The following is a 15,490-nucleotide window of genomic DNA, read 5'->3' as shown; positions in this document are numbered from 1 at the left end:
GAACCGATCAGAATGGATTGGGAACCAAAAGAAACATGCTCCCTGGGAAGGAGCTGTTTTGTCTCATACTAGTTCTAATACTAATTCACAAAAAGAATCTTACACCTCTGTATCAGCTATTAACCTTTTCCGTAAAGAGGCTTCAAACCAAAAGGCCTATCCCACTGCATAAATAAATCAAACCCAGACTTTAATATTGCAGGCACTTAAATGCCAAATCATTTACAAAGCTATGTACCCTATTCAGAATCGCATTTCTATACTTACTTTCTCTCAAATACAGAATCGGTAGGTAAGTTAAAACAGAAATACTTTGTATGAGTACAGCTTGTTCCTCCATGTTTGCAGCAATAACCACACTTGTGAAACATCACCACTGCTAACAGGGCACATCAATTTACAGTCATAAAATTAAAATACGGTATTTTAATTCCATATTATTGATACAACTTTTGTGCATAACAATAACAGAACCTAATTTATTTTGGTTTTTTTTTAAGTGCAGACTGTAAGCTCATCACATAGCACTGTAAAAATGACACTTGTGACAGTTGCACTTGCCTGGGTTCCAACGGTTATGTTTGGCATAGAGGAGATACCAGCACTAGACTTCGGCTTTTTATTTTTTGCTCTAGCCTTTTCTAGCATTTTTTTCCTTTGGCTGAAAGGAACTACACCCCTGTGGAAAAAAAAGGCATCTTGTTTTAAAAACAGGCTATGAAAGAAATGCTTTTTTTATAACTTTGAACAGTTTATTCCTTCTGCTTAATGTAGTCATGATCAAACATGCAAGTCTGTGCCACCTTCTCCAAAATCTCAAACCACCGTAGAAATGACATTTTTTTCTATATTCAGTCCCACTTCCCAAATCTCAAATGGTCAATTTATTAGGAGGAGGAGGAAGAGGGAGAGCATCTAAAATATGTCATGCCAAATGGCATTCCTCCTTGTCCAACATGCTGCTGGCTCTGTATTGCTCCAGTCACAGCTTTCAGGTTGCAGATTATCCCCTCTGAACTCGAGAATATTTTTCCCATGAGTGGTGATAATTTCCAGAACTTTCAGTCATTAAGGAACAGGATAAACTTTTTTTTTATTTTTAAATTCCAAAAGCTTCACTTTCTCTCTGGGGACATGGTTGAAGGAGTCTAGGACTCTTACAACAGACTTAAGCTGCAAAAAGGTGAAAAAAGAACATTTCTTTTGTAATTGGATCCATTCAGTTTAGCTGAAAATAACACCTACGTACACAGTTAAGCATGCTTATTATTTTGACACTTCATGTTTTAGTCAGTGGCCTATACAGTTAGATGCTTTTATTTGAAAGTCTCCTTCATATTAAGTAAACCATGAAAAGCATTGGTCCTGTGCAACACTGGAAACTGAAATCCTGTCTAGTGTACTGTACTACAGACCACTGTACCTAAGGATTATCAATAGTAACAGGAACGTCTGTCTACACCAAACTGTGCTGCTGACATTTAACCTCTCTCAGAAAGGACATGTTGGTTAATAAATACATTACTTTCAAAGATCACATATAAATGCTAATAAGCCTTTTTATATATTGCACCAATTCTAAAATTAGTAAAGATGGCAGGTTCTAGTAGCCAGGTATCTCCAATGTTATGGCTTATTAGTTTCCATACTAAGACTAATCACTCTATGTGTCACGGTATGTCACCTGTGACATAACAAAACGGCCAAGAATCTGAGCGCTGTAATTTTGAGATTTGGGACTAAAATAAAATATATCTGTGTAAGTTTACAAGCCTAGTTACAATTGTACTTAAATATTTTTCAGAGTTATTAGAATTTAATGAGAAAGCTGTTTCACAGAACCAATTTTCAATGCTCTGATTTCCAACTCATCATCAAGTATTTAACTTGAGTTTTGGGCCTGATGTATAATGCAGTGACTACTGACACACTAACAAAAATAATGCATACTGACAAAGCATTAGTAATATTCAATGAATTCACTCAAATCAGAAATTAATTTCAGAGCTCTTTTGGGAGTGTTACTTTTGAGGGTTTGGTGAGGGGGTCTGTGTTTTTTAAACATAGGCTTCTTAATTATCAGATTGTTAGCTAAAATATTTTAATTAACATTTCATATTTTACAATGTTTAGAAGTGTTATATTTTAACAAGCTCCAGAGGGAGCATCTGATGTTATTTCTCTTCTTTAAGATCTGGACCACAAACTAATAGACCAAATTTTCTAACAGAGCCTAACAGAGTAATATGGACATCATACATGGGCAAGTTTGTTCTGTATTTATAATCTGAAAAAGGCCTGAAAGGCATAAAAAAAGTTATTCTCTCATACTGTGTAGTACTGATATACCTGAATGCTAAAGCATTTATACAGACCTCCTAAAAGAATAACCTTACTCTCTTAAAGATGTTATAATTGGATCCAAAAGCTTTAGGCATTAAAGAGAATAAATATACTTTTAAAAGGGAACCTAAGCTCAAGTGCAGAGTTACAGAACTCAGAACAACTGTGGATCGGTAGTTTTGCAATGTTTCTCGGAGCCAAGCATGTGAAGATAGTGGATCTGCACTGATGTACATAAACACACTATTTACTTACCACCAATATAAGTTGTTCTCTAGTTGAGCACACGTATACAGAGCACAGCAATGTAAAGAAACAATTCTTTCTCCCTGAAGCTCTGAGTATGTCTGTGCAGTGTGTTCTAATTTAGAAGCTACGGAGCTTAAAGTTTCATCTACCCATGTAGCAACCTAAGGAAGAAGAAATCAACAGAGAAGGTATGGGGGGAAAAAAGGAAAGAAAAGTTGCACCTTAGTTGCACCCTTTAATGTAATATTTACTGGTTTTGAAAGAAAAAACACCACCACCAAAACAAACAAAAAAAACAACCACAGAACAAAAAACCAATGATTCCCTTTGGGATTTTATCTCCTACCACCTTTTCTTTCCCCAGAGAAGAGCTTTTCAGGATTTTTTTTCCCCCATCTATTTTCAGTCCCCAACAAAACAAAAGAAGTTAAAAAAAAAAAAAACAAAAAACAACAGAAGTGTCATTAACAGTACTTCAAAAAGTGCACATACTTTACCAAATCAGTTTCAAGTTTACTCTTAACTGGACAGAAAAGTGTATTTAGATAGCTTGCTTTACAGCACTGGAAGCTTCACAGCCCTTTAGTTCTTCTAGTAAATATATACAGAACATTAAGGATCTTCTCTATGCTTAAACCAGTGTCAGTTTCTACTGTTACAGCAAAAAGCCAAGTATTTCAGATAATCAGGTAAAACATAGATCTTTTCACTGTTTCAGCTGTAAATCAGCCAGATTGCAAAAAGGTTAAAAATAAAATAAAATAAAATAAATTTTTTACAAAACACCAGTTGGGTTTCTGTTCTTTTTTTACATCTGTATAGAGGAAAAGTAGAATGAACAAATGAGTTAAGTACTTTCTACTACTGATGAAGCTGAAGAATCAACTTGTCTGTAATATACTACAATTAACTGAGCAAATCCATCTTTGCCAAACTCAGCAACCAGCACACATCTCATACCTTGTTATTTTCAGTGGCAACAGTTGCTCTAATACTATTTGCAGAAAGGAGCACTATCTTTTCATTGGTTAATCCCAAGAACATGGCTCGTGGATGATGTAGCGAAGGATTCTTTGGAAACAAAAAAATATTTCAGATATTCAAAGCATATAAATCATAGCGAAGGCAAGCATTTAAAGATGTAGAGTACCTGTGCATTTCTGTAAGGCTCTGATTCACTCCACTTCCATTGATAGAGTTCTCCTTTACTGCTAACAGCCACGAGCTCAGAATACAGAGCTCCAATAGAAATAAACTTTGTTCCATCCTACAAATACAGAAATATGAAGTCTAAGAAAGCAATATTATAAATACATATGTATCAATACATAAATGCAAAAAAAAAAAAATCAAGTTTTTTTCAGCACTGCCATGAACGTTGAACTTGAAAATACAGATATAACCAGCTTGTCTCAAGCTCAGCATGCTCACACACACACACACACAAAGAGTGCATTATTGCTTCTGACAGAGTGAGGTAAGAAATAAATAAATATTATTTTCCTGAAGTGTAGCAATAATATATACACGGCATTTAACTTGGACAGTTTATTAACAGCTCCCACAATATTTTAAGAACACAACACTACTCATAGAATTAAAACCAGGAAGGTCTCTTGACATCTGACAAAGTTTCCCTCCAAAATTCTTGTGTTTTGAAATGAACAAAAACCAAACATAATTCCATTATTCCATTCCTACATATACTCATAAAGGTATCTTCCAACTACCCAAGAAATCAATTATCAAATTCACTGCCTCAGCAATGAAGCAATTCTTATCTTTCACTTCTGAAGGCAAACAACTACAAGATTAATTTAAAAAAAAAACTCCAACAAAACCTCATCATGCTACATGACATATTAATGCAGCTGTATGACCTGATAACGCTGGAAAAGCTTCTAATTATGGGTTATTCTTCCCGCCTCCCCCTGCCCCTTCTCCTTTTTAACATTTTACCAAAACTCATACGGCATCTCTCTGCTACTCTGATCCTACAACTTTTCTCAATTGCTTCACCCTGGCCCTCACAGGCCTGTTTTCCCCCCTCTTAGATTTGGTTGTGTATCAATGTTGCAGCAACTACAGAACAGTTACACTCTCACTTTTCCCAATCTCATATACCATCTGACCACTTCCCCCTTGCATTGTAATCCATCTCAAACTACAGACCTTTTTTTTCAGTGACTTCACAAAACATTTGCTTCTGTTTACTGCAAAACATTTGTAAGGCCCATTCATCCACTGCTCCTCACCAAGTGCAGCTATAGGACACCCATGCTCTTTCTAAACTTGTTACTGGTAACAACTAAAAGTTCACTTAAGTGAGAACACAGCTTTTAAAGAACTAAAAAACAAATACTACAAAATCAAATGCTGTCTTCTATAGCTACAAATCTGAAAGACAGGTAGGTACACGACAACTGGTCTCTGTAGCAGACATCTCCCAGATCAGTATCTCCAGCTTCCTCTCAGAATAGAATATGCCACATTTGACCAATTCAACCATTGGAGGGGAAACTGAATTCTCTCTCAGACCATTAAAGCCCACCAGCCAGTACATATACCTGTTCCTAAAATTAGGAGCTTTTTTTTTCAGCTCCAGAAGCTTAGAAGGGGCAACATTTTAGTTTCATATATCTGGATCCACGCTATTTTTTTACTATTTTCATGCCCAGAAGTGCACACTTCAAAAGGTGTGAGTGTGTCCTTGAGTAACACAGGATTCAGTACATCTCTTACCAATAGCTCAAAATGTTTTAACAGTATTTTGGGAAAGAAGAGAACGAAGGCAGCAGGAAGGGACAGAAGCAATCACAAGTAATTCTCTTTTATACACTGATAATGGAATGTAGGATTACTTAAATCATAACAGAATTATTTTGCTCTGGAGGGCATCTACCAACACAGCGCAGAAGTAGCACGAATGCTAATCTGTGTCATGATTAATACTTGTCGTTGTGTAAATATTGCATATTTTGAGAAAGAACTGCCATCAGAACCTACTGTGGTCTAATGAGATGCATGCCTACTTCATCAGCATAAATGAATCTCCAGAAGTTATCTGGCCTAATGCCTTGAAGTTAAGTATGGAAAGCAATTAATTTTTGCTCCAAGACAGTATCATGATTTTTAATCTTGCTAATATGTTTTACAACTTTTTGTAAACAGTTTCATACCACAAGCTCGACACTAGAGACCTGCCATTCAAAATTTTTCTCTTCCTTCCATCAAAATACTAGCAATTGCGATCTAAATGATACAGGACCAACACTAGACACACCTCCATGAGGCCATTCAAAAGGCTAACGGCACAAAGATGCACAAATGACATGACAGCTCTGGTTCTGCAACCAGCATGTAATGTGTTCAGCTATAAATTCCGACTTCAGATCAGAGAAATTACACACTCAAAGACTATGCAGATTACTGACAAAATCTTATTATCTCAATAGCTAAACAGAACACACCTATTTGAACAAAGTAAAGACTCAGTTTGCGCCTAACTACAGTCTAGCAGGAAAAAAACGAGCCGTACTTGACATACTACAGAGTGGCTCTGACACACATGGCAGAGTAGATTGATAGTACTACAGTCCAACAAGATTTGAACTATCAGAAGAATTCGTTCATTGACTTGAATTCTTGAGCAGTTGATTTGACTTATTTGGAGAAAACTCAGTATCTATGCAACATGCCTCAACATCATTAGTCTCAAATTACAGGTGAAACCGATGCATTTGGAAACACTATCAGCTTCCCAAAGTTCCATCCTTTCCTCTCAGATTGGTACTTTACCTCCCATAAATGCAAGTTTATCCTCATTGGGGACTACTATAGCTCTGTCTCAAATGCTGAATGTCAAAATCATGAAAAATGAAGGAAAAATACTTGCAAACAAGATTGGTTATTCTGTAGCGATTCCTCGTGTTCTTTAATCTCCTCCCTAGCTTACTGTCTTTTCCATTAACATTTCAAGATCTCCTCTCCAATTTTCAAAATGGAAACAACATCCGAACTGGCCTCTCAGCTAAATCATCTCCCTCAGGATTCACCCTGAAGAATTTCTGTTGGAAAATACCACCAACAAAACTTCAGAGTGGGGCTACAGCAAGAAAGATGCAGAACAATTTTCTGATGAATGTTCAGCTGAAGGACAGGATGAAAAGTTTAATTGCTTTTGGATAAAGATAAAAGGCCTTTCCAGTAAGACACCTTCATTTAACTAGAAGCAAGGGTTTATATGAGTGCATATGCAAGCAGGTATCTTGGAAGAAGTTCAATATATTTAAACTGGACAAGCATTGAATTACGTATCACAACAAGTTAATGCCATCCAAAAGATGCCCAATAAAAGACTGCAATAATTGTTCTAGGGTAGGGTCTGATGAGTTTGTAAATAACAAAAAAAAAAAATCCAGAAAAGAAAAAACCCACCTAATTTAGTAATTAAGTTTCAGGGCCTGAGAGAAGAAGGGGATTAACAGGAAAAACATTCCTGAAGTAGTAAAAAAACCAAAACAAAACAAAAACCACAAATGTAATGGCCATAACAATGTTACAGAAACACAGCTGTGGAAATAAAAAAGATAAGACAGCATTACACATCTAAACTACATTTATTCTTTGATGCTAAAACCCCTGAAATCTCACCCAAGCTAAATGACTCTCTCATTCTACCATTATGACAAAGGAAAGCGGACATAAGCCACTAATTTTCACTGACACAGGAGTTCAATGTTACTGGCTGAAAAAATTCACATCACACTTTAGACATAAAAGTTCTAGTTGGGAGAGCAACTATTAGACAAACATTGTTTTTAGAAATCTTCATTTCTCAGTTTGAATGCCTGAATGAAGATGATAGCAGCTAAAGGCAAGCTGCTGTAAGCAGAAATAAGTCTCTAAATTTGCATCCCTCTTCAAGCTCCCTATCTATATTTAGCCTGAAAGGAAAAAACAAAAACATACAGAAATAAAGCATGACATATCAAAATAACTACCGCACAGATACTGCAGACAGACAGAAATGGAAACACTAGAAAGACACCCCCAAGTCCATGAAATTTACCAATTCCATTCCTGGGAAGTTTTTTTAGTTGGTTAGGGTTTGGTTTGGTTTGGTTTTTTAAAGTCATTTCCCAAAGCATCTAGGTAATTAATAAAGAAAACGACTATAGATACCCAGTTAGCAACATATAGCCGGTGTCCCTGCTATTCTTATATCTCATGTGGGAATTCCTTCTTGTCTTGAAAATGGAATTAGGGTTACAAAGAAAACCAGCTAATCAAAGCCAAAAGGGATTCTGAAGGAGCAACCAATACTCATTTAAATTATTGGTCAACTCAAAATGTAATGGCAAATACATGTCAACTTTCACTGTTGCTGCTTAAAAGCCCAATCTACTCAAACTGAAAGTATCTCTGGGAATAATAATGTTAATCAGAAAAAGGTCTCCTTGATGAAGGATAGTTTAAATTGTTTCATGACTTCCCTATTGCCTATTAAATGCTTTGAGCACCTAAGTAAAAGAAGAAGAAAAACAAAAACCCCCATGATGGTATGATCTAGAGCAGTGCCTTCAAAACACATGGAGAAGAAAATTAAAACAGTAATAACTGAAGCACAGCTATAAGGGTGTAACTAGTTATTTGTAATTTTCTTCAGTGCATAATAAAGAATATGCTTTGTTATATTATCTCACATACACTGAAATGTGATATTCAAAAAGCAAACACAAAGTATTTATTTCGAGAAAATAAACACACCTATTACACAGCATGCAAATAAAATAGTAAAAAAACTTCCATACCTTATCTGGCCACCACTGCAAATCTTCTCCTAAAGAAACAGGACTTTGAACAGGTGTATTCTTCTTGTCCAGGTTTGGTTCCCCTTCCTTACTTGTAGAGCCTCTTTCATTATCAAATGAGGCTCCATCAAGCCACCTTCGTTCACGCAAACGTAAAACGGACTCACGTTCACGCAACAGCTCAGAGTCTCTCTCTAAGGGAAGAAGGAGAACTGGTATGCAATTGGGTCACACCAGTGGGATAAAAGTAAGCCACTCTCTAGTAAAGACCCTTCAGGATGCAACTAACAGCAGTTAAAAAAATCTACTCACACAGATAAAAAATAAAGTCCTGACATGCAACATTCAACATATTAACCCTTTCAAGCATACATACTTTAGAATTACTAAACATAAAAATAAGCCAGAAATAAAGAAGTCTTACAGTTTTGTGCACTACAAAAAAGTGCTAAAGCATTTTCACTTACATCGTAAGAGGCCAAATACATTTAACATTGCAATTTAAAATTTTATAGTACAATATTCAGAGTTTTGCAGTATCGTTTTATCAAAGTAGTAACAACAACAACAACAAAAAGAACATAAAGATTAAAGTCTATAGAGTCTGTTAGATATCTTTATGCAAGCCAAAAAAGAGTATTTATTAGAGAGTTTCATAACAACTTTCCCAAAAACCCCAGTAACTGGAAAAGGTTAAAGAAAGCAAGCATTAAAAAAAGGCCTTGTATATGTTTGATAATCCAACCCCTTTTGTTTAAAGCAATATTCCATAGGACTGGATTTATTAAATTAAAGTGTATCTGTTTTGAGTAGATCAAATGAAAACTTTTTCAAGAGTCAGACAAGTTTTAAAAAGGATCCTTGTAGGAAAATGTTCCTTACCAAAATGCTTCCCCTCCAATTGGCCTACAAACTGTCTAAAGCCAGTACTCTGCAGTTCGCTCATGCAGATAAATTTTTTAAATCAGGTAATCAAACTAACTTTCCAAGAGTCAACTATGCATGGAAAATAAGGAATATAAAATTCGTGGTAACGTCTTATATAGAATAACCTTAGAAAAGGAAAAAAAAGGAGTAATTTAGAAGGAGTTACGTCAGATGCTGAATATTCGTACATGCACATAATGCATTTAACCTATTAAGTACTTCACTTATGCTCACAAAAATCAACTGGAATTGTATGTATGAGATGACCACAATATAGAATAGTTTCAAGAAATTATGCCAAGTCTTGGGTCTTTTGCTGTATTAGACAAATGGGAACCTTTTTACATAAGCCAAACAAGACAGCTTGTCCTACTGATGTATTTCGTAAAGTACTGCACTTACTTCCTATCAAACATCACACTGACCCTTGACTAACAGTTTTGTAACAGGAACTTATGTGTTCAGCAATTAATATACTAAAACATGTTCATGAAAGGCAACAAAACTGTACTGAACAAACAATCACAGCAGAGGTTGGATTAACAGTTTGGAAATACTCTAGGCATTTGCGCAACAGCTTCAAAAAGATAGGAAATTGCTGCGTGGTCTGTTACAAATCTTTTAAGTGTAATACACTGGGGGGGGGGAGGGGAGGGGGAAGTAAAATGCCTTAACACTGCTCAAGGAAGTTTTTTTATCAGCTGCCAATAGTTCTCCTTATCCAACTACAAAAATGCTTCCAAAAAGGTAAAATTTACATTTCTTGTCCCTCCTTAGTATTTTAAGTTCCCCATACCATAAAGGTAACTTCTGTCATGGAACAATTAAGGAAATGTGAAGAAGAGTGAACAAAGAGCAACCCAAAAGAAAGGAGGAAAAAAAAATTAAGAATGCTGCATGTCATCAATTGTTACTCATTTTTGAGCCAAATTAAATATTTGTAATGCAATTTATGTATTAGTAGGTACTTACACTACAGTTTAAAACAAACTTAACATGCAAAAATTTTATAACACCTTGAAACACCAATGATCAACAATGAGATTTAAAATACATGATTATCAAGGCTCTTGCAGAACTTACCTGCTAATATTCAGAATTCATTAATAATTTTGATGAGTAACAGTCTATTTGTCTACTCTACATTTGAAAACATATCACAGTCTACTTTCACATTAAATCAGAATCTCAAGCACCAGTATGTACTACCACTAACTTTTTCCACAGCAAACTACTTATTACAAAGAAAAAATGTGCAAAATTACCTCTGGATGAGCCTAGCCTGGAAAGTGATGAGCGCCGAAAGGATGGATAACCAAAGTAACTAATATCTTCTGAAAACATAGCATCAGCATCAATAATGACACTTGGGTGAGCAGAATGTATGTCAGCATCCAGAAGAGACATAAGATCCTCTATAAGAGGAGACAAGGGTCTTAAGTGAATAATCAGCTACTTAAAACATCAGCTAGAGAGACCATCAACTAAACAAATATCAAAGCAAAAAAATCCTATCTATTAATTGAATTTCTGCTCTTCAGATTCACCAGTGCAAACTCATGTGCCTCCTATGCAACCACATTTACAATCAAGCTTGGTAGACTAATGAACAAAACCAGTTTCCCTACAAGAACTGCTGCTCTGTCACTTACCTAACTACATTTCCCAAACAAGACTTGCCCAAAACACGTTTTTCTGTAACCCAGAAATTCAAACTTTAGCCTGTAACTTGAAAGAACTAAGTGCTAGCATAAGATAGATACATATACATACATGTGCACACACGGTCATGCACGTAATGCAGAACTCCAAAGATGACTTTGAATTAAGGGAGGGCTGATGGTGAAAGCTACCCTTCACAAACCCACATCTTTGATGTCAAAGAATGTACATTTCTCCACGGAACATTTCTTTCACAGAATGACATACTGGTTTAATTCACAGGCTAGTAGCTTGCAGCTCTCAGTACAAAGCTTTAAATGACAGCTACATTAAGAACAACATTTATCTGGAAAAAGCATCATTTTTAAAGCCATGCAGTTTAAAAAAAACCAACCAAACACCAAAACAATGACACTTAAATACCGTGACTGCACTAGCTTCTCTGTTAGAAAACTTGAGTTTCTCTGAAGTACTGATCATTGTTGAAGTATAAAACAATCTCCTTCTATTTACTAAACTATAGCTACTACCCACACACACAAGAGGCTACTGAAAATTCACCTAATTTATTGAAGTCCAGCAACATGGACTGACAAGATGACTAAACTTGACTAGCATCTTGCTGCTACAGAGACAGTCCTACTTTTCTCCTTGGTCCCTGTGGCAGGCACCTCCTTCAGGCAAAGTGGGATTTCTGAATCTACAAAGTAGCGCATTCATCTGGCTTGAAACGGTACTTCATAGGGTACAGAAGTAAGGTGGGAAGCAATCTTCAGACTGACTTTACTGGGTAGTCGAACAGAGCCCCAAAGGTGGTGCCTCACCATCTGCAACAAAACAGACTGAACCCTACTGCTGCCAAAAGAGACAGTTCTGCCCCATCCCAAATTTGCAAGCAAATGTGACTAAAAAAATCAGGCTCCCCAAATGAGGTTTCAGCTAACCCATGCAGGCACACAAACCTCACCACCATGCAAGGGAATGTGAAGATAGCTCTTTCTGGCAGCAGGACCACCTCATCCTGCTTAAACCACTTGTGAAGCTAACACAAGGCTATACACAAGAATCCCTTCAGGAAACACAAGAGTAGCACATACAATTACACCACATCCAATTCTCAGCCTCTATGTCATCGTAGGCATAAAACAAAATGGTGGCTAGAAATCAAGGTTTGAAGTTAAATTAAAGCATTCTTAACAGTAGGAACTGATTATTGTGGGTCTTTTTCTCAGTGTCTGGAATGAAAGGCAGAGGGGATGGCGGGACAGACTGACACACAAAGGAGAGGATATACAAAAACTGAAAAGAAACCAGAAGTCCACACTTACAGCCAGTATCAATTCACTTAACAGTTGCATTTATTCAAACTGTTACTCAGATACATGCACATCAGAATATTCATCGTTAAACTTCTAAACTCTCACCTCCAGGAAATGTAATACACACCAGTTACTACCAGCTGTCCCCAGAAAAACAGCACTGTAACTAGTGAGTGCTGTGGCTTTCAAAGCAAGCAAAGACCTGCACAAACACTTTCTACATTAAGTAAGTAATCCATTCAAGTGTATTCTGAAAGCTTCTGAAAGCACAGCATTTGGGACTCAATGGTTCACGCAGTACGTTTTAGGAAGTCATACTTTACAGACTGCTTGGAAATCCTAGTGAAAAAAAAAAAAAATCTGACTTTTAGTAAGACAGAGCCTGTTTGCCAAACTTCAGATCAGAGTTGCTTTATCCTGCCTGCTACTTCACTGTTTTCCGCTGGCTTTCTGCAATGGTAAAGCAGCAGTACACCTCACCTTAAGAGTGTCAACTTCCAAGTATCAGACTTCCAGAGCTGGAAACACAGCTCAGACTCTGTTCTATCTCCCAATATTCACATGCTGCTGCTCTTCTTCCCTCCTCCCGCACCCACGACAACCATCTCTTCCTAGGTAAATGCCAACCTCTCTACAGTCTAGCAACTCGTTCTCATTTTTTGGGGTCACTATCCAGCCGAAAACTGCAAAAAAAATTGATCTCTTTTTAGGAACAGGACAGGCCAGTACAGAAAAGAACTCTCCAGCCTCATTCAAAACAGACAGTATGTTTTTTTCAAGGTAAACTAAGCCAGAAATTCTCTTGACAGAAAATATATACTAACTTGTCACACACACACCACCTTGCACCATGCTAGGCGTGCTGAGTTTAGTTGTGTTTCCAAAAAGGAAAGTAAAAATTCAAGCCATCAGACTTAAAAACCAAAACTATGTTGTTTTGGCTAAACGTGCATTAAGGTGAGTGAGGAAATTAAGCCTTTTCTTACTTTCTTATTTCAGCTTCAAATCAGATTTTAATTTTATTCCAATATTTCTGCAAGAGACCCCCCTTCTTTCATTTCCCATACCAGCAAACAAAGGTGCTAAAACCAGTAAGGATAGAAGCCAAATCCTCTCCCCTTCAAACATCACTGTAATTTTTTTTTAGTGCTGTGAAAACACAGATACCACAAGGCTACATCCAGTTTAAAAATCCAGGGGAAAAAAAAAAAACATTCTCTATGACTTTATTTTCCTGTTCTTCAGAAAAATCCCATGGGATGGTATCGTTAATCTCTTGTGCTGTGTTAGACCAGAATCAGACCACACCCTTCGTATTTAGATGTGATAATTCTCATCAACCTATTTAGGTAAGAAAATACCTACGATTCGCTTGTAAATACCCTTGAAAATATCCCAACACGGGGCAGACAGGGGGAGACACCAACAAACACACACACATACACACACACACTAAAAAAACCCAACTATTTTCAGTATGCACATAAGCACCAATTCAAGTACTGAGAAAATTTTTATTTTCAATAGCTCTATGCATGGCATAATCACTGGATTCATTAACTGAAGGTGTTGCCTAGATCACTTCCCATCTCTAGCTGAGCACACATTAAGCCTTTTCCCTTAAGAGAGCAATCGTAAGTTCTCTCCCTCTTCTCAGCTGCATATTTTTATTAAATAATCAAGAATTCAATGTCTTCAGTATCTCCACCTCTTTCAAGTTCAGATTAAATGGGCACAACTCTGACAGTGAAGGGAGAGAAACATGTATGTTGGTTTCCTAGGGAACCAAACTGAAACAGAACTCCAGAATTCATTTCTTGAATTGATTCAGGTTTTTGGGCAAAATATTACCCAACCTGAAGTTCATCTTAAAAAAAAAAAAAAAAGCAGCGCACCAACAAAAGCACAGAAAAACCATACACCTAATTGCTTTCCCTAAAAAGCAAGCCACTGAACTATCCTACACCATGCTCCGGTTCACATCTCCTCTCACTTCAAGCCAATACAATTAAGTACTGCTGCAACCAGCTTGTCTCTCTTCTCTACTTAAAAAAAAAAAAATATTTTTAAACAAGCTTATCTCAATTCCAGCATCTAAGGCAATCTGGATGTTTGCAAACCCACATTTCGCAAATCCCACTAGCAAGAGCCCACTGTATCATGCAGAACTTAACTGAGCAAACATGCACACGTCTCAACTATACAAACAACAATTTTAAGTTATACAGAATCTCTATACAGAAGATTAACACAACATAAAATCCAGAAGCAGCCTCTAATACTAGTTGATATGAGCTGGAAAATTAATCCACAGACATTCAAGTCTTTTCTATGCTCAATGATCTTGTTCTGTGTAGTTTTTACCTTGATTATTTTCCTTATGTACTTGTTATACATCAAATGAAACCACATTCCTGCCTGCTAATTATCATAAAACAAAAGAAACGGGACTAGATTAGAGAAGTCAAAATCAAAATACGTAAGGGTCCAAAAATAAATTTCTAAGAGAGACTTACTGAAGGCAATCTGCACAGAAAAGTAAAGTTCTGCTCTTCACTTGACATTTTGCAAAATTTAGGAAAAACAGAGACGTGGGTTTTGTTTCCTTAAAAAAATTCAGATGCATAACCTTTACAATACTAACTGGAATTATCACAACTGATACATTCATGAAACTATGATGTATTGAACAAGAATTTATTAATTTCACAGTGGTTGGAAAGTACCTTAACTTTTTAAATTTTATTTTTACTTTTAAAATCACATGTACTTTACTCTCAGTGATTCTAAAAAAGCTTCTCTGTCTTGGAAGGCTTAGAGGAGTAACCCCTAAATTTAAGGGCCACAAAGCACTACTCATGCAGAAAGGAGAAAGTAAAACTTAGCATATGCTTATAATCAAAATGTTCTGAGGCAAAAGCATTCTTATCATTTACTTTTTTTGTGCTTGGAAGGAACAAAATCAAAAAGGTTTGAAGTATAATTTGACATAATTAAAAAAAAAAAAGAAGGAAAAAAAAAAGGTAGAAGTTCTTTATCTTTCAGAATAATTCATAAAAACCTGACGAAGAATTGAATACATATAGCATTTATCAGTTATCTAGTGTTCTCTTTTATGAATTCTGATGCTACAGTTCCAAAAGAGCATCCAGAGGCAAGATGATAGGTGAAAGAAGA

The 15,490-nt window shown here is 36.3% G+C and overlaps 1 protein-coding gene across 13 annotated transcripts in view; it reads right to left on the bottom strand.

The window, feature by feature from the left end:
• The window catches only part of UBR5 (ubiquitin protein ligase E3 component n-recognin 5), an 89,359-nt gene that overhangs the window by 44,893 nt on the left and 28,976 nt on the right, over window positions 1–15,490 (bottom strand). For 9 of the 13 annotated variants that reach the window (XM_055800963.1, XM_055800966.1, XM_055800965.1 and 6 more), the window contains 6 exons: window positions 10,598–10,747; window positions 8,406–8,617; window positions 3,743–3,859; window positions 3,553–3,663; window positions 2,599–2,753; window positions 562–679 (listed from right to left, as the gene is read on the bottom strand). In XM_055800963.1, the coding sequence (XP_055656938.1) occupies window positions 562–679; window positions 2,599–2,753; window positions 3,553–3,663; window positions 3,743–3,859; window positions 8,406–8,617; window positions 10,598–10,747 (863 nt within the window). The remainder of the gene's footprint in view (window positions 1–561; window positions 680–2,598; window positions 2,754–3,552; window positions 3,664–3,742; window positions 3,860–8,405; window positions 8,618–10,597; window positions 10,748–15,490) is intronic. The other 4 variants (XM_055800967.1, XM_055800970.1, XM_055800976.1 and 1 more) reach the window with 1 other exon arrangement.

Source organism: Falco peregrinus, chromosome 3, assembly GCF_023634155.1.
Source record: "Falco peregrinus isolate bFalPer1 chromosome 3, bFalPer1.pri, whole genome shotgun sequence".
Classification (NCBI taxonomy): domain Eukaryota; kingdom Metazoa; phylum Chordata; class Aves; order Falconiformes; family Falconidae; genus Falco; species Falco peregrinus.
This window is presented reverse-complemented; position numbering and strand designations above follow the sequence as displayed.